At 42.0% G+C, this 20,000-nt stretch overlaps 2 protein-coding genes across 2 annotated transcripts in view; one reads left to right on the forward strand and one right to left on the reverse strand.

Moving 5' to 3' along the window:
* Positions 1-20,000, reverse strand: part of LOC137995302 (tetratricopeptide repeat protein 28-like) — an 83,422-nt gene that overhangs the window by 35,104 nt on the left and 28,318 nt on the right. The gene's annotated exons all lie outside the window — the stretch shown is intronic.
* Positions 11,407-20,000, forward strand: part of LOC137994137 (cilia- and flagella-associated protein 47-like) — a 14,433-nt gene continuing 5,839 nt past the window's right edge. The window contains exons 1-10 of the mRNA XM_068839807.1: positions 11,407-11,478; positions 12,109-12,227; positions 12,754-12,808; positions 13,216-13,382; positions 13,772-14,116; positions 14,684-14,791; positions 15,167-15,380; positions 16,320-16,497; positions 17,600-18,098; positions 19,810-19,956. Coding sequence (XP_068695908.1) covers positions 11,407-11,478; positions 12,109-12,227; positions 12,754-12,808; positions 13,216-13,382; positions 13,772-14,116; positions 14,684-14,791; positions 15,167-15,380; positions 16,320-16,497; positions 17,600-18,098; positions 19,810-19,956 — 1,904 coding nt within the window. The remainder of the gene's footprint in view (positions 11,479-12,108; positions 12,228-12,753; positions 12,809-13,215; positions 13,383-13,771; positions 14,117-14,683; positions 14,792-15,166; positions 15,381-16,319; positions 16,498-17,599; positions 18,099-19,809; positions 19,957-20,000) is intronic.

Consider the following 20,000-nt stretch of genomic DNA (forward strand, 5'->3'; position numbering starts at 1 on the left):
CCAGTTATGTCTGACTAAACGTCTCGAACACTTGCTTAAAATTTCACGCGGCGTTCGCGCGATGCATGACGCGTTTGTTTCCGACATGCGCGAGAGTCTACGCGAATTTAGAAAGGAATCTGACATCAGACAAGATCTATTTACTGGCAGCGCGCGCGATGCATGACGTAGAGGCCAATTGTGACACAATTTTCATTCGCTCGCAAAAAAAAATAGAGTCCTGACAAGATTTCCTGTGTTGTTGGCTGTTGTTTTCATTGTTTCGGTGGCTTGGCCCATGTCCACGCTTTTGCATCATAATTTCTATTAGGCTTAAGCTTTTATACGAGATCAAAATGACCATTGATTATTATAGAGGATATAGACCGAAGCAAAATGCGACCAAGGAAACTTCGAGCTGTGGAAAGAACTTTGAAATGATTTGAACTGTCCAGGAAACGAACTGTTCGGAACAACTAAAGAAATGAAAGAAAACTATGAAAGTGACCGTCCTATATGTGTCATACATGCCTCGCTAGCCGTCGTCGCAAAGTACAGCAACGACGTAGCTTAACACGGTCTTACCGAAAGCATACTATGCCTTCTCTGGCAGCCGCTATACGGTCCACACAGCTTACAGCCAGCTGAAATCAGCTGTATGCTGGTTTTTGCTGAGGGAGGAAAACCGGAGAACTCGGAGAAAAACCCTCAAAGCAGAGAAGAAACCAACACAAACTCAATCCACTTGTGGCGTCAGGTCCGGGAATCGAACCTGGGCCACATTGGCTGGAGGCAAGTGCTCTCAGCACTGCATCAACCCTGCTTCCCTGTCTTGTGTGCAGCACGTGCAGTGCTGTTGTTTTGGGTAACATGCATTGTTTTGTGTTGTTGGCGTTGCCTGCACTGCTGCATAAACTACCATTTCGTGTTTTAGGTACCTTCGAAGGGTCATCTGCAAATGCCCGTAGAATTCAAGAGCCGATTTCTCAGACCATGCAGTGCAACGTTAGTGCTTGTTGGAAAACGAGAAGGAACCCCCTGCGGAAACACACTCGTGTTTACTTTGGACACCTGCATCACCAACATCGTGCCTGTGGTAAGGAAAACAAAGTAAAATCTCTGTTACGAGCCTAGCATGAAGCGACTAGGAGTATTTTTACTGCCCCCTTGATGGGATGCTAGTCCATCCCAGGGTTACCAGCATTACCCAGCATTTTCGCCGGTACCCATTTATACACCTGGGTGGAGAGAGGCATCGTGAGAGTAAAGTGTCTTCTTGCCAAGAACACAACACAATGTCCCCGGCCAGGACCCGAACCCGAACCACTCGAACCGGAGTCGAGCACTCTAACCATGAGGCCAGCTTTGAGGTCCGTATGGCGAAAAAACTGTGACCGAGGTCACAGTTTTTTCGCTGTGACCTCGTTTTTCGCTATACGGACCGACCCTTAGCCGGTAAATAACATATATATTTTTTCTCTCTCTCTCTCTCTTCCTCTCTGAAATCACCTTTTTTAACTTTGTTGACTCGCACTGCGCTTGATAGCGAAATGCAGAAAGCGACTTAAAACTCAACGTTTCCAGAGAAATATTTTTACTTGAATTCTATTTCCACGCCTCTCGTCAAACACTTACTTCGGATTCGGTGACAAAAAATGGAAATTGAAGGTCATTACACAAGCGCCCGCAAACAGGATTCCGCCCGGGTTGACCGGCAAGATAGAAAAGTTCCGCCCGCTCCCAAAGCCAGTCAGATTGCAGGATTCGTAGAATTCTGCCCACTCGCGCATTGAGCAAAAATAAAGTTATTTAATAGGCCAATTTCGATATATTAAAATTCAGACCGAAACAAAAGGCACCATCTCGAGGCTCTGGGAAATAAACTCATACAAATCCTTATATTTATTCCCCAGAGCCTCGAGATGATGCCCTTTGTTTCGGACTGAATTTTAATATATCGAAATTGGTCTATTAATGAACTATATTTAAGTGTCAAGTTTTTTAGCGCTGGGGCGCGAACTGCGAAAACGGTACATAAAAATTAAACGTTAGGGTTTTTTTGGAGAAGGGAAAACTGAAGTACCCATGCGTAGAAAAACCTCTCGGAGCAGGGTGCAGAACCAACAAACTCAACCCACATAGGAGGCGAGTATGGAAATCGAACTCGGGCCACATTGGTGGGAGAGGAGTGTCCTAATCTCTGCGCCAATACTGCTCTCCATTAGTGCAAATTGGAACTGAAGTAGATCTTTAAATCTAGTCATAACGCTGCACAAGGTTTAGTTTCGAACATTTCCACATCTACATCTACATGTTCCAGCACTCGGCAAAGTCCCTTTTTGGCTTATGGCTGTTTCTGCTTAGGTGGCCTTATACACCGTAACCCTTTTTAGAGAGAACAGGACAGCCACAACACCGGGGACTACATCCCCTAGTCTTATCGAATAGTGTGTGGGTTCTTTAACGGCCCACAGAAAATTTATGAACATAGAAGGTATTTGGAAGTCTAACCAATTGCAGATGAAATTACAAAGGCAGCACTTTATTCCAGTTCTTTTAAGATCCTGAATGTTGATCCGGCCGGGTTCGAACCCACGACCTCCCGCATGACAGCCCGATGCGCAACCAACTGAGCCACCGGTGCGCGGTTTGTTGGACTTTTTCCTCAAAAGATTGACCAGTAAACCAAATTTTTTGGGATACTTACTGAATCATCATTTGAATGTGACTATTTCTTTGTAGGCAACCATTAAGAGCGAGTCATGTTGTTACGAACTCCAGAAAGTGAGCTTTGATGTCACCAACCCGTTTCCGCTGACCGGCGAGTTCCGTATCGTTTTAGTGGAGGCTCGGAGTTCGTTCCCAGCCGCGTCTCCAGCGAAAGCGAAAATCTCAAAATCAAACAAGAATCTGAAGAAGGTGGAATCACGGACAGATCACGGGTAACTTGTGCTTCGGTGAAACCTCTGAGTCTATTCGTATGCATATGTAAAGAAAATACTTTTACATCACCAAAGCAGCAAAGACTCTTTGTTTGTTGGTCTGTAACCAATTTGGTTTTTAAAACGAAGAAATAAGTTGCATAAAAACATAGTTCAATAGGCAAAAGCAGAAAAAAACATAATTGAAGTTCTGGCAAGTAATTCTCATACTCCTTAACCTGGACTTTGTCCTTTTGTTTTGCACAATTTAAAACTTGTCTATTCCTAAAGGTTTCTTCTTCTCTTTACAACATGGCAACCATAACGCAACGTACTCGCTAACATAGCATTCAGCCTAACGAACGCTACCGCTCTCTATGACATTTGACGTGAGTACAGCCGTGAAACATTTTATAATTGATTGCTGGCCAGTGAATTCACAACTTGCACAATCCCATAATACACCTCTATTACCCCCTAAAACTTTTGCATAACCATTGTTTGCAATTTCTCCTGGAACATGAAAATGTCCCAAGAGAAGTGGAAAACAATGCCTATGCAGATTTTTGGGGGGTAAAAGAGGTGTATTATGGGATTTGTGCAAGTAGTGAATGGAAATAAGGGTGTGGTCACCACGACAGTTGACCTTGTCATAACGCAGGCTTGGTTTAGACGATCCTAATTTCAAGGCTCTCCCCATTGTTATCATATTTCAGAAAGTCTTTTACAGGTAAAATTACCTAAATATTATGGTAGTTTGAAGGGTTTTTGTTGAGATATGGCCTGCTGACCTCTCTCTCTGGTTAAATTATTGATTTTAAGACATCCACTGAGGTATCCTTTGTGTTTACAGGCAAACAACTAAGTCGCCCAGGAAAGAGTTTCCACCCAAGGTAGAGCAACACAAGACTGAGTCTGTAACAGGTCAGTCATTTAAATACAGACTCGTGAATACGCTTCATTTGCTTCTAACAATAAAACCAGAACGAATTCTTGGTTTGCATCCACGTGATGAGACGGCCATGTTAGTGTACAAAACATTCGAAAATAGCCCCACAAGTTTTGCATAAGAATAGAGTCAAATTCCCAAAAGGCATTTTACTGTGTACACCAACATGGCGGCCATAACGTCAGATACAACAATCAATAGGCCATCGTCGGCCTTCGGCTTCAACCTTGATTTGAAGGCGAGTGCAAAAACGAATTTCTGGGTGATGATTGGTGCTACTTTTCACGTGGATCGTGACTGATTTTCGTAAGAGACTTTGTAGTTAGAGTCAACTTTTAAGGCCCGAAAGGCAAAAGTTTCGGGATTTTCGGCACAGGAACCCCAGGTCCGAGTTGGCTGCATTGGCGATGTATCAGAGGTCATGGGATCATGATTTTTTTCTTTTTTTTTTTTTGGTGTCGGCTGCATGAATGTGTTTCGAGCTCATTGGTTTGTTTGATTTTGTGCTTTTGCTGTGATTGGCCAGGCTTGGTTTTTTGTTTTTATTCACAAATTAGTTGTTTAGCATGCAATTGAGCATATTCACCGCTAAATACGTGATCATTGGCCGTGATTTTTACAAATGAAGCAAAAAAAAAATTTGGCATACGACTAGAGTTTAATGGTCGCAGAGGTACTATTGGACACCAACATGGTCTCCATGACGTCATGTAATAATAACAAATAATATGAAATAGAACGGTTTTCAATTGAGTGTTGAAAGTAATTAGCGAATTGCTTTGGTTTATGATTACTTCACTCAGTGATTGGTTCAAAGTTCTCGCGCCACTTTCTCAGCCAATCAGAAGTGAAACCAAAACCAATCGTGGCTCGCACGTGCACATTTTCCCGCGCATTTGAGTTTTGATTGGTTTAATTGATTGTCTCTGTCTTTTTTGATTGGCCAAAGTAATTACTTTGGTTTTGGTTTTACGACACTCATTTGAAAACCTCTCTAAAACTGATAACGCATGTTCCATATGAATAGATGGTTTGCAACCCAGAGACACATATAATAATGCTGCAATGAACAATTGCTGGTGGGCGAACGAAAGGAGCTAATGAGAGATCTTTTGTTTTCGTCCACCAGGCGGCGATGACGTAACGCGAAAACCACAAATAGATGGTTTTTACCTGACGTCACAGCAGCCATGTTGGTGCACAGAACAATAGAGAAAAAAGTGTTTTGGGAATTTGACTTTATTATAATGCAAAACATGAGCCATAATTTGCTATGGTTTTGCGCACCGCCATGGCCGTCTCATCACGTGACTGAAAACCATCTATACTCAAAAACAAAGATAAAATAAGAGAAGTGAACTTAAAAGTAAGCTAATGAATTGACTGATATGCATGTTTAAAAGCTATGTATAAAATTCTTGTACGCTCTATTTTACATGATCGCCTTTATTTGTTACTAGGTCCCCCAGATCCAATGCAAAGTGCGTTCTGGTCCCCTGCAAAGACAATAAATATCAAGGCCAACAGCACTGGTGTAGTGGAAATACACTTCCTTCCTTTCGATGTCGGTCACCGTCAGTGTTCAGTCTTGTTTATCAACGATAAAATTGGCGAATTTCTCTACTGTATTGAGGCTAACGCAACTCTACCTCTCCCCTCCCCGATGCCGGTGACCAACTCCCCCCATAGCGTGCGTATCAGCAGTGCTGCAGCTGCGAGAAGTGGCAGGGGGGCGTACGGTGGCGATGAGAGGGTAGTATACTGGAAATGCGAGCATGATGAGTCGTTCACCGAAGACTTGTGTATCCCGATTGTCAATGAAGCAAGAGAGAATGCATTGGGTGAGTTATCACCGGTGTTTTAGGCTCATTTGGTCGTCATTTGTAATGTAAACCTAAACCAGATACAGACAAATAAGTTATATTTATTTTATGATTTACTGAAAACATAAAATTTTAACACTGACGTCAGTGGCCGGACCAGGGATTACGTAATGTTGAGAGCTCATGTCGATGTCGCCTGGGTTCAATTTTAAGAGTACACTCCAAGACCTTAAAGTGCTCCGAAACTCAAAAAATTTTCGTTCCTAATATAGATCCTCCCATCCAAAGCAAACATATGTCACCACTGTTACCCAGAATTTCGCGTTTTCTGTTTCGTGCAAGCCACGTTAACTTGGTTGAACTAGCAGTAATTTGGACGCACGATCGATCATGGGTCTATTCTGGACTTACGTCACAAACTGCTTTGCAATGCATAAATTCTTTAAAAACAGGAATGCAAACCAGGTTGTGACGTTAGATCGAGAATAGACCCATACCCAAGGCTGTTGCCTAACAGGAGCCCGGTAGCCTGGGGCTCCCAAAGAATAGCTCTGGGCGCCTTAATTTTTCACAGCAACACCTTTCACTTCATATGTTGGGCTCCTAAGTTCTCAGCGTTTAGCTCTGAGGGCCCCATTAAAGTTTTCTTAGGCAGCAGCCTTGCCCATACCTCTCACATCACGGTCGTGGGTCCAAATTGCTGCTAGTTCTGCCAAGTTTACGTGGCTTATAATCAAAAACATAAAACAAACAGCGCGACTACAAACATAATGATAAAGCGCATTTTACTTATGTTTTTTGATTAAGTTGAAATGGCCAAAGACCAAGAATATTTATGATTTTACGTAGCTTGCACGACACAGAAAACGCGAAATTCTGGGCCCGGTTGTTCGAAAGCCGATTAACTTAATCCAGGATTAGCGTAAACTTTGTTTCATGTTTTCAATTTTTTTTCTTAAAAGTTTCTTTTGCTTTATTTTGTTTTCAAATTTGACTTCTTCTAATGTAAAGTTTTATCGAATATCACCGTTGAACAGCATTTGGGAGTAGAGAAATAAACTTCTTGGTTAATTTTTAATCTGGGATTAGCGTTGATCGGCTTTTGAACAACTGGGCGACATATGTTTGTTTTGGATGGGAGATTTATAATAAGAACGAAAAATATTTGAGTCTAGGTGCACTGTAATGTGTCCTGTTTCTATTGTTGCCTTTCTTCTTTGTTCGGAGTTAATTTTTTTCTTGCCGTCAAGAGCTAGCCACCATTTAGAGATACATGTAAATATGAAAGCTTTTCTCCCTTGTCTCCAGAAAGGAACTGTGTTGCAGTGACCTTTCAAAAGCATGCGGAAACTAATGCGTAAATTTCAGTCAGGGTCGGGTTTCGTTTTTGGCAGTGCTGATTTCCTGGTGGTGCAGTTATGTCCAGAAATTAAATGCACGCCCAGTTTTTTGTTTGTTTGTTTTTCTTTTCAGCTGTGAGGTAATTAAGTGTTGGCAAAAGACCACGGCAAATGCAGCTGTTTTACTGTTCTTTGGCAGTAGAGTTTAGGAAGCACTTCGTTACGTTAATTGTCTGTATCCCGAGACACAAGTGATGTTGAACTTGGGGAGGAGAACAAGGGGATACTTTCGTTCGTAACGGTGGGTCTAATTTGCGGGTCGCAGGTCGCAAGTTGCAGGTCATTGTTTAATCAATACAGAAAGTATCCTAAACATTCTTAAAAGCCAACGTTAGGCCTAAACAAGAGTTTTTAGGCCTAAGGTTAGCTTTTATGAATGTTTAGGGTACTTTCTGTATTGGTGAAACAATGACCTGCAACCCGCGACCTGCGACCTGCAAATTGGACCCGCCGCGTTCGTAACGCTTACAGCGACTTTCGTATGACTTCGAAAAAGTGTTCGCAATTTGTTTCACGGACGAATGTTTGGCAAGATTAAAACAAAGCTTCTCCTTATTCCTGCCAGGGAAACTCTTAATGTGGGCAGTAAACAGTTCGATTGCCCAATCACATCACTGCATAAAGCAAATGCCGATCGCTTTCCAGTAAATTCCATGAAGAAATGACACTGTTTGCATCCTCGTTCTCTAAGCCAATGAAAATTCGCGCTCATTTGTTTTTGTTCGATAAGCCAATTAAATGTTTTGCATTTTTTTTACGATCTGTTTTTGATTTTATTTTCCAAGGTCATATGAAAGTAACTCTATTAAAATCGGCTTGTTGCTAATTACGTGCATTTCTTTGCAAATCGTTGTAGCAAACAAAAAGGTCACAACTTGCATTATGTTTCGCGTGGGTTTCCATGCATTATGCCGGTTAGCGAATTGTTTGGGTCTTGTACAAAGTCGAATCTCACAGCTGACAAAACATTGTTTATAGCTCATACTGCGGCGAAATAATAGCCAGTAAAAGAAAAAAAGAGCTTTTTATGTTATGCTACCGTGATGAGAACATTGTCGCCGTAAATATGAGACGTACGGCTGTGAAAATGAAGCCGTTCATTGCAAGTTACAGTCAGTCAGATTTCTTATCTTTATGCTTACTTCCTCCATCCTCTGGTTTAACACAATTTTGACTTGACTTGATCTGACTTGACTTGGTGTACTTTCCAGAATTCAGTTGTTCTTATGGTGCTTGACTTATTTTGCCGTCTATTTTTCTTTTCGTTTGAAGCGATCGCCGCTCAACAACGCATGTCAGAACGAGAGCTTCAGCGCCGTAAACTGACCGGCACGCTGACCAGTTGCTCCGTCACAGCCAGTGTTGCCGCGCTGGGTCTGGGAGGAGACACATTCCTTCATGCGGGAGACCCCGGCACGAAGGAGGCCTTCGAAAAGGAGGTCACTGAATTTCATACAGAATTAAGCTCCAAGTTCTTCCTTGCTGCTTCCAAGGTCACCATCCCCGCAAGCATAAGTAACAAGAATGGTAAGTTAAAGAGTGCAAAAGTCATTAATTGATTTTTTTGCAATTTAGAGATTGTCAGCAATCGCATATGAAAAGGTAAAAAGACACATACCAAATTACATTAACGAAGGAACTTTATAGAATAACTCATAAGTAACATATTCTTCACAGGGAGCCATGTGCGCCAACAAATCATACCTAAATATTTAAAACTCATCCTGGCATTATCACTCTTTCAAGCTTTCCAATAGGCCAGTTTCGTATTCTAACGGTTGGAGTGGATCTAGAATGAAATGGAGGCTAATGCGGGCAAATTAATTTGCATTTGAAAAGATTTGCCCGTAGTAGCCTCCATTTCATGCTAGATCCAGTCCAGCCGTGAGAATTCGAAAATTGTCTATTAGCTCATATTTGTTAAATACATTGACATTTGATCGTCATTGATTGTAAATTGTTATTGTATTGTTATGGTATTAAACTGAGATCAGGGATGAGTTGTTTAAAACAGTGTTAGGTCTGAACATTGACTGACAGCCTCACACTGAACCATGATAACCTATAGATTTGAGTCAAGCAAGTACCTGGACTATCGAGGGACATTTGGCCAGGCGTCAGTCATTTCCCGCTAAGAATGTCAAGTATTGCCCCTCGTAGCCACTGTTTTTACGTCGCATTTGCATAAATTAGCAATAACAAACAATGAGGATAAGAAGCTCAACCTAACCATGTTTGAGAAAATAATCACTCAACGTGGAGTGCTGGTTGTTCACTCGTTTCTTTGAGCTCATCCTTTTATCATTGGTATCCTCATGTAACATCTCATTTTGGACCTCCTATCATTAGATCTGTAAAGCAATAATTATCAAACTCAAGTTGTTATTTTCCTCTATTGGTTTACTCTCTACAGGACGCAATTCACCAAAGAACACAATCCCGTTACCCGTGACCTTTCAGCCGAAAGGACCTGGACACTACCCATGTACAATAACATTGAAGTCTGCGCATGACATCCGAGTGTATCAGCTGGAGTGTACCGTGACGCCAGAGGGCTCAGCTCTTGAGCTGGAGTTCACGTCACCGGCACATCAATCCGTTTCGCAGGATATACCAGTGGTAATTTGTTTTCGTTATTTAGCATATGAATGCGTATATTTCCGCCAAGGTTGGATTGTAAGAGAGAGGCGTACCTCAGTTGGCTCGTGCTTGGCTTTCAGAGCAAGAGGTCCCCAGTTTGATCCTTGGTGACTTCAACGTCTGTTTCGACTTTTCTCTGATCCGTGTAGCTATAGCTAGGACGCACCGTCGGCTTCCATTGGTACATGGCAGCCTCGTAGCTAAAGGAACTACCGACGTTAAATTCAGTTGCTTTACCTTAACCTTCAATTTACTTATCGAAAGACCATTTATTTTCTCCTCTGTGTCAGCTCAGTGCTTTGGATTGTTTTAAGACTCGCTAACCCGAGCCAATTTGCCCGATTGTAAGATTCTACCAGCGTAACTAAAATAAAATAACGAATGTAAATTGCCTTATTAGTGGCTTTAAAGGGGCTTAGTCTCTAAAGAAACTGGTGAGCGTCAGTGAAGAAGCGAAACACAGAAATGGGTAACTTATCAACTGGGCGGTTGATATGGTAAATTGACCACCGAAAAGAACTTGGAAAGTTGACGTTTCGGACGTCCGCCCTTTGTCAGAGCAAACTAATAGAGTACAATTCAGGGAGTAATCGATCGGAGTAATTTTGCGCGCTCGGCCGATTTGAAATTACGAGCATGATTACCTCTGAATGGGAGGCGCGGTGGCCTAACGGTTAGCGCGCTGGTCTCCGGATCGAGCGGTCCGGGTTCGAGCCCTGGCCGGGTCATTCATTGTGTTGTGTTCTTGGGCAAGACCCTTTACTCTCATAGTGCCTCTCTTCACCCAGGTGTATAAGTGGGTACCGGCAAATTTAATGCTGGGGGTAACCCTGCGATGGACTAGCATCCCATCCAGAGGGGAGTAGAAATACTTCTAGTCGCTTCATGCTACAGTAACCGGAGATAAGCGCAGGCCTGATGGGCCACTAGGTTCGTAGCAGAATTTATTACCCCTGAATTGTACAACACGAAGTCTTATTACTAATTAATCGTAACTTTAACAAAATGGGAGGATAAAATGTCTTTGAATACCTTGCAAACAGTATTATCAGAAAACAGCAAGAAAAAAGCCATCCAAGTTCAAATAGGCGCAAACACAACCAATCAGATTCGAGAATTTTGTAATACTTATAGTTATAATAATGATCACTTTATTAAGTCTCAAGGTTAGTGCTCTACTTATTGGAGAGACGACAAATCAACTGAACTCAGAAAAAATCAAATCAAATGGTTGGTTTCTGAGGAGAGGGGAAACCGGAGTACCCGGGGAAAAATCTGTCGGAGTAGAGAAGAGAAGCAACAAACTCAACCCACATATGGCGTCGAATCCGGGAATCGATCCGGGGCCACATTGGTGGAAGGCGAGTGTGAGGTGGGGATACAGCAACGTGGATCATGAGCAAGAATAAAGTAGTTGAAAGAAAAGCGTTCGTTAATTCCTTCGGGAGTGAGGGACCCGTGTTGCCTTGGTGCAGGGAAAGCCGGATGGCGGTGACCTCGCGACCTCCACGGCTCATCAGTTACTTGGCATTCGGTACACACTCAAGAAAGGTGTTCAAGTTAAATGTTAATTATTAACAGTTTCAATTTTCTAAACTTTAACGTCTGTCTTCTCTGGGCAGGTCAATCAAAGTAACCATGATTGGCATCTGGCGGCGACCATTACAGGGGAGGGGTTCTACGGACCACCAGTCATGGTCGCAAAATCACGCCTCACCATCCACTATCCCCTGATGTTCAGACCATCTTACGAGGGTAGCGTTGAGGTAAGTACACGAAGACCTTTCACTTGCAATCTGATTACACTTCTCAACCTTATCTTAAAGCTAGAAAAAGTTAACGCACGTGTAGTTCACCTAGCTTGACTTGCTAGTTTGTCCGAAGAAATAGTGATTCATTACCCGTCGTTTGTGAGGAATGTCCACTGCGGCAGGTTAACCGGTTTGCCTATGTAAAAGCGAGGGAGCAGTTTTTCCATAGTGTTTGAGAAAACGAAGTTAATGCACATAGAGTGAGTTTCAATCGTGTGTCGTAAAACCAAAACCAAAGTAATTACTTTGGCCAATCAAAAAGGACGGAGACAATCCAGTAAACCAATGAAAACTCGAAGTAATTACACGTAGCCGACACAAAGCGCGGGAAAATGTGCACGCGCGAGCCACGATTGGTTTTGGCTTCACTTTTGATTGGTTGAAAAAGTGGCGCGAGAACTTTGAACCACTCACTGAATAAAGTAATGCAAAACCAAAGCAATTCGCTAATTAGTTTCGACACTCAATTGAAAACCGCTCTATGTCCGAAAATGCACCCAATTAGATGCACGCCCGCTTAATTGCCGCCCGCGCGTACCATCTGAGCGAGTACTTAGATGTCATTTTTACGATTTCGTTATTGAGGGAAAACTGACGCTTACAAACACGCTAGATGGGAATGAACAGGTCTATAGGCTGCGAGGAACAGGACAGAAACCGCTTCCATTGGACCACATCTTGATAGAGTGCCCCGCTAAGGAAAGGTAAGGGCAACACTCTCACGATTTGGACAATTTTGTTATGCGAAATGCGCAGTTCACAAGACATTTTGTCTCGCAGGTGATCCTTTAGGCCACGACCAACTTACCTAATTTTTGATACATAAACGCAACTTTCTTGTCCAAGTCTGGCTGAGTGGAAGAAAGAATGTGGACAGCTGTTTTTGCCTGCCCCCGCCATTACCGACCATTTTTTCCCCACCCCGGCACCCGCGGGTTTTCAGAGTGCTTATTGTGTATTCGTAATAATGTATCCCTTTTTGTTTATGGAGGATACAGTGAGGCTTTGTTATATCGAATATATTTTATTCCGAATTGTATATATTTTTTGTGGGGATTAAAGGTAAAAAATCATCGCCCTACCTACATGTACCCTTATTTCTAGTACATCGAAGTTACACGCTTGTAGTCGATCCCTCCAGCTTCGGTATAATTGTTTTTCTTTGAGATTTAGTTGGTACTCAGTCACACTTGGTGACACTAATGATAATGTCCAAATTCTTGTTGACAGCGCCACTTACACTCTACAAGTACCAAACGTTACGAAAGATAAACTCACATTCCAGGTTAGTACATGAGAATAACGGATGCCAGGAAGACACTACAGTGTTGTTAATCGTGTTTTAAATTGGCTTATAATGCACCAATTGCCAGCGATACTGCAGATCCGATCCCGAGCAGATCTGATCGCCCACATGACAGCCTATGCATGAGTCAGTACTCAAGACAGTCAACGTCTGTTACGACGGACAGCCATATATATAAAAATGGGCTTATAAAAAGTCTTTTTTACGTGATGTATCTGAATCTATATAGTGAAACTCTGTTTTCGCGTTGCTTATGTTACATTTGTAAAGACGCTTAGGCAGATTTGGAAGTTCGAATGTGGATGTGCATTCAAGTTATAAATGAAATAGAAAAATCTCAAAATTCGAAATTTAACAAGCATGCTATTTTACTTGTGCTCTGTTAGGTCAAGACCGACCTAGATATCGTGAGTGGACCAGCTACAATCACTGTTCTTCCAGGAAAAACGGCCGAGCACTTGATCACTGTCTCTCCATGGAGACGAGGCACTTTTCGTGGAATTGTTTCATTTGACTCACCTGTGGAAGCCAGTGTTAGCCCTCATTTGCCAAGGTGAAATCCTGCACTCATTTTTAGAAGCTTGTAAAAGGAATCTGAAAAAGGAAGTTATATAAGTTAGTTCACGATCGCCTTCGTTCAAATAGGCTTAAGTATTGGTTTAAAGTTCTCGAGCTACATTGTCGGTCCGTTCGAAAAAAATTACTTATTTAGCTTTATAGCCAATCAAGTCACGAATAATTCGTCCCATGTAAGGGCTTTGTCTTAATTTAACACTTCTTATTAAATTCAGTTTGATAGTCCATTCATCTTTACAAAGATGTGCTTAGAGTGCGTATTCACGGTTGCTTCACTTATTCATCAGACAATGTTATCTGGCTTTTGAAAAACTGGGGCCCGTACTTTGAGGATCGTTTGTACTATCGTGTTGTATTTATCCACAGAACTGTCGACGATGATGAAGTTGAGGAGAATGACCAAAATGAGATCGCAGAGAATGAGGGCTCCGCTGTGAGTACCACCACGCGCCCCTACCGTTTGTGGTACACTATTGAGATACAAGCCTCAGCAACCCATCCGGAAAGGACCCTAGAAGTCACTTGTGCCGCTCACTCGGCAGTGGCAGTGGACATTGCAGTGACAAACCCGACTCGAGAAAGGATTGTTATGGACGTGCTCATCGATGGCGAGGCTCTAACCGGCGAGCCCAGGATCATTTTGTTCCCGCGGCAGCAGGTCACCTATCACGTGACATTCGCACCAACAGTGATTGGTGAATATACTGGAAGGTGAGATATGTGTTCTTCTTGGGAGAAGGTTTGTCTAGGTTTGTATTATTTTAAAAAGCTGTATTTTTTCATTTAGCGTAAGTAAGCTTCCCGCGTTGCCTTAATCAGCATAGCCCCCTCTGTACTAAATACAGGTGACGACGCATGGTTGCTTGCAACGATCATGGAAGATGTATGAAAAATACATCTTGCAATGTGAAGACAAGAATTGAAAATTCTAAATCCAGCGCAATTCATGAAAATTCTTTAGTCCACTTTAGAATCGCCCGTAAACTTAGGAAATAGCCTTCAACTGGAAACCGATGTCTTACGATATTGACGGAAAGTACGCAAATATCTCACAAAAGTCCTTTTGATAAAATACTTGTTGATGATGTGCTTCGCACATGTGAGAAAAGCATTTGAGATTCAGTGTTCGAAATATTCAAGTTTTTGACGAAAGTAAGTAACTTTGAGTCGATTTGTAGTTTTTAACAATTATAAGGAATGCTACTGTGGGTTTGTGGTAAAGGTTATGCCATGTAACGAAAAAATATGTATTATTTACCGGCTTTGTTCTCTTTGTAGTGTGATTTTCCAAAGTGAAGCTGTGGGAGAATTTTGGTATGACCTCATCCTCAAAGCTACCACCCCTCTACCAGTGCACCTGCCAACAGTTCACTCCGAGCTTGGAAAGTAAGTAGCTGCGAGAATATTGGGGCGGATTCTTTAGGGACTATTTTAGATAGGAATATACGGAATGTTCGGTTTAATCTGTTCTTTTGAGGACTGCTCTCCGGATGGCAGAATGAGAGGGGGAGATCATGAATTTAAGAGCTAAAATCGTACTCGGAGGAGTAGGATTTATTTTATCAACGGAAAAGATTCTAGTTTAGGTTCATTTTACCGTTTTGAGTTCTAATAACAAAATAGTTTTAAAAATTTCCTGAGATTAAGATAAGATTATTCTACGTGACTTTACATAATTGGAATTCTGTGTGTTTTCACCGCCTACAGCTACTTTCTTTGATCACGCAGTTTCTTCAACTAATGTAGTGTTGGTATTTTCAGGTCTACGTATCAGATGATTCGCCTTCAGAATCCTACAGGCGAATCACTTGTGTTGACTCCTCACTGTACAAATCTTGCAAACTTCAACCTGGAACTAGACAATTCCCTACAGATTCTTCTGGCAGCTGGCAGCCTGTTAGAGGTACCACTGAAGTTTACACCATCGGCTATTGGGCGTCTTCATGCTGCTGAAATTTCCTTTCAGTGCCCTCAGGTAAATACGCTTGGTGTTGATATTAAACATCCGCTTCACTTTAGGTAAGAAAGTAGCTTTCATTCATTCATTCAACCACCAACGACGGCTGCTGCTCGTCATACAACTATTGAAAATTCTCTCATACGAGCTTATCAGTTCCTTTCTCGTTTTTTTTTTTTGTCATCTACGACAAGACCAACAGGAAACTGACAAAGGGTAACCAACTGAGAATATCCCGTGTTGTAGGCGTGGTGATAAGAGGCCTCTCATCAGTATTGAAAGATCAATATCCAGGTTGTTGTCAAAGTGGATTGAGTTCGTTTTAGCTCTGGACTCTGCTGAGAGCGTTTTTCTCCGCCTCACCAAAAATCAGCATGTCCTAATTCCACCTGTTGTGGGAAAATGCACTGACCCGAGGTTGTAAATACGCATCGTTCTTTGAATAAAGTGTTTTTCATCTTTTTTTTTTTCTCAATTTGTTCGATTGCTTAATAGGCAAGCAACTGGCTTGAAGTCAAGTAGATTCAAGTAGATGAGGTTTAACTAACCGCAGATTACATTTCGACGTACGCCTTTTGCCATAGACACGAATCTCGATTCTCGCCCCCAAGACTTTGACACGTGGCTTGCGTTTGGTATTTCTTTTCATTCTAAGATTTTCTTGTCTCCTTGCTTGACGCGCAAACCAAGAATAACGGTGTTCACAAGAATTAACTAACAAATCGAGAAAACTGTACAAAACCATATGCAAAAGAATCTAAAGGAAAAGAAATTCTCTTCCGTCCGGTATGATTTCACTGCAATTTTTGTTCTTTGAAGGCGGCCCGAACTAACTAGAAATCTAATTTAACGAAGTGTCACGAATATGCAAATTCAGTAGGTTGTCCAGTAACACGATAGTCCATTAGTCACTTTTTGTCCGAACGGTAACGTGATATTCTTATCTCATTTTGTTAGCTGGGTAGCTGGGTATTTCACGCATCCGGCACGGGAATGATGCCTGGTTCAGCGGATCCTATCAATCTCTATTCACAATTGGGTGGAAATTCGTCGGTGATTATTCCGTTCAAAAATCCAACTGACAGACAAGTCACTGTGGACGTGATCATGAAGGAAAGGCTTTTGTCCCGATCTGGTAAGTATCATCAGGAGCCATTCAATATCTGTGTTCCGCTTGGGCTTAATGGTTGAGTGATCGGTGTAATCTGTCGTTCTTTCTGTTAAGGGCGTTCCCTACTAATTCAAAGGTATTTTTGCGCGGTTTATGAACATGCGGGAAAAGCAGATCTTAAAAAGTGTTATTCAAATCCAAAAAGAAAATTGAGGGTAACCACGCATTTTTCAAAGATAATTAATCAGCAATATTTGTAAAAAGCTTTAAAATACAAAGTAATGTATGGCGTTTGTTTCCAAATCGAATCTTGATTATCTCAGAAAAATGCATGGTTACCCCCAATTTTCTTTTTGGAAACCAAGAGCACTTGCCGAGTTCAGCTTTCTCTGCATGGTTTTAAACCGCACAAAAATATCCCTGTATTAGTAAGCACCACCAATAGGAAACCGAAGTATCTCCAGATGCGCAGAACGTATGCGCAATACCAATAGTAGGCACTGTCCTTAAAAAATCACAATTGACAACCGAGTCACGTTCAATTCTCAGTAAAGTAAAGACCAGAGCATTAGTGGCAGGCTGTCTGTGTAAGGACAGGAGAGTGTGAAGTAGAAGAGGGAATCTCCCATATTTTGCCCTATTGCGATGAAATTTATTTGAAATGTATTATTATTACCGTGTCATACTGCGTGGTTATTTCAAAGACGACAACGCCTTATTGGTCAGTTGATGTGAAAATGGACCGCGCGGTCATGGTAACAAGAGATAAAAATAACCCTCGCAGAACGGGTGCTATCTAAAAGTAGATTTCAAATAGTTGTCATGGAAACAGGGATTCGCTCCCTTACCTCATATTCTCTTGGTAAGGATCTGTGGCCCGTTACCTGTTGCACTTCTTTACTTCGGTTTAAGTTTTTTTAGCCACCATTGCAAAGTAATCTTAAACAGCTATTGGCAATCCGTTTCTCCCAACACTGGTCTCAAAATAGACAATCACATCTGGTACTATCCAATTGTTGGAGTATTGCGTGAATTTTAGCCAAGTCCTCAGTACTCTCAGTGATCCTAGGAGGCAGCAGAAATTTAGGCTAACGCAAATATCACTCTTTACCGCACTTTTCCCCAGGTGCTTTATTCAGCATGCGTCTTGACTCTCAGCCCAAAGCATCGGTTTTCTGTCTCCTTCTCAAACGCGCCAAAAGCATCCCTCTGGAGCCTGGAGAGAGTCTAGATATCCCAATCTCCTTTGCGCCCGACACCATGCAGCTGTATGAAGCTACTGTCACTGTAACTATACACAGAGAAGATCCCACTGACACCTGGGGCGGTGACTACCCCAGCATGATGAGTACGCGCATGGTCAATGATCTCCATTGGATATTCCCCGTTAGGGGGATTCCTGAGTCCCTTCCTATCAAGGAGTCCCAGGCCCCTTGTATTGAATGCAAGGCTCGGAGCCGCGTGGAAGAGAGGGTGGAAGTGTCGCTCACTGGACTGGCTCCTAATTCTGTGGGGGTGGGGATAGGACGGTATCCAAGTGTTACCCCGATAAGTCTACTGGGACGTCGTATGCCCGGAGAATTGGAATATGGAGTGGACTACCTCAATGTTCCGGAAGAATTTAGGTACGTCTTTGGTATATATAATCGGTTTAAAAATAGAGCACACCAGGACAGACCTTTTCGAACATTATTTGATTATTTGTGGGATTTCAGACAAAAGGCTAAAAAGAAAGAGAAGAAAAGAAACCCGAATTCAACACTGTGGTATAATCTTCCTAAAAAAACAAAACTAGGAAAATAAATCAACTTATAAAAATAAACTGAATACTTTTGCCTTAAGGAAATTTCAGTTGCAATTTCTCAGCAACTCAGTATCCAAATGCATGGAACGTGTCTGAAAGGGACAGGTAGCTACCAATCATAGACAAAAGTTGTTGAGACACATGAAAATTACCAACCTTTTTTTCCCTTGGTGTAAATTGTCCTCTCTCTCCTCTTGAAAGGTACCCTCCCCTTCCCCGTTTGTCAATGTGGGAAACAAATAAACACCCACGAAGTGTTTTGCAACATTTTTTTTTTGGGGGGGGGGAGGGGGGGAAGGGGGCTGACTACAGATGAAAAAGGTGTTTTCATTCAAATACAAAATACTATTGTTAGTTAACAAAGCGTTGGTTTTGGTAAATTGTCTCCATGATTGTCCATGATTGTAAGTTTCCAGACTACTTATGGCACAAATTTTGCGTGCGTTTCAATCTTTTACACTATTTATCCCTTTTGACTGTTTATGGGTTTTTTGCGTTTCACATAAGTCTTGCCATTTGTAAAATGAGAGGACGTATCAAAGGCGTCATTTTCTGTTCTTCTCTTTCAAGACCCCAAGTATTAATTCGCGTGCAGTTTGAACGCGTCCCCCTCCCCACCCACCCCACTCTTAAAAGATTAGCGAGACTGAAAATCACTTCCTTGAAGTTTCAATCATCTGTATCCAGCCCAAAAGTTCTCCTCCCTGGGGAGACTTCAAATCAAACGCGGGACACATGAGGAAGACGCATGAGAGGTTTTCCTCGCACTTTGTTGGACAATGTAAACAATAGGCATTTTTCCCGATAGCGTCATTTGACTACAACTACCAGAATTCAGTTTGTTTTTCTTTTCTTATTTGAATTTTGTATTCTCAGCGGGGTAAAAATAAATAACAATAGCTCTAATTAGCATGAGACAAGCAAAACCTGTAGGATACTGGTACTTGTACTTAAATGGTGTCATCAAGCAAATGTCCTATTGTCGCTTTTTATAGAGGCCTGTAAAATTCAGGTTGCTTCAACGGCATTCGAACCCATGACCTCTGCGATGCTGGTTCAATGCTGGTGCAATGCTGGTGCAATGCTCTACCAACTGAGCTATGAAGCCACACAGTTGGGAGCAGGGCAATTTGTTGCAGACTCATTTGTTCCCGATGATTGAAATGAGATGAGATTAATTCTTACATGAGAAAGACTGAGCGTGCTTTTACGTGAAAGTGCAAAGGGCACGTTACTCAGTACTTGTTATAAAAGGCGTTAACATTTACTTATTTTAGCTTCTCTCACTTTTAAGAATTTGCCTGATATCTGTAGCTTACGTGCAAGGAATGAGCTAAAACTGATGAAACTGGCTTGTTTGAGTTTCGACAAGACACAAACTTCAGCTTGGCATTTGCCGTTTGCCGTAAACATGGCTCTAAGTCACTTTATTGTTGGCAGGGCAGCCAAGTGCTCTCACCACTGCGCTAACGTTAACCCTGCTTCTGTTTACATATATCAAAAGTCAATAGAACTCGCCTTCTCTTTTGTAGGTATGAACTCGTTTACGAAGATGCTGAATCACAGTCCTGTCTTGAGAGATCACTCGGTGTGAGTTTAATGAGAAAAATGAAGAATCAAGTATCTGGAGTTGTCATTCTTGTTTTCAACTTTGTGTTTTCGCCTTTCAAACCATTCAGGTATGTCCTCGTTTATTTCTTGCTCACTATCGCGACTTCTCTCT

Source organism: Montipora foliosa, chromosome 3, assembly GCF_036669935.1.
Source record: "Montipora foliosa isolate CH-2021 chromosome 3, ASM3666993v2, whole genome shotgun sequence".
Taxonomy (NCBI): domain Eukaryota; kingdom Metazoa; phylum Cnidaria; class Anthozoa; order Scleractinia; family Acroporidae; genus Montipora; species Montipora foliosa.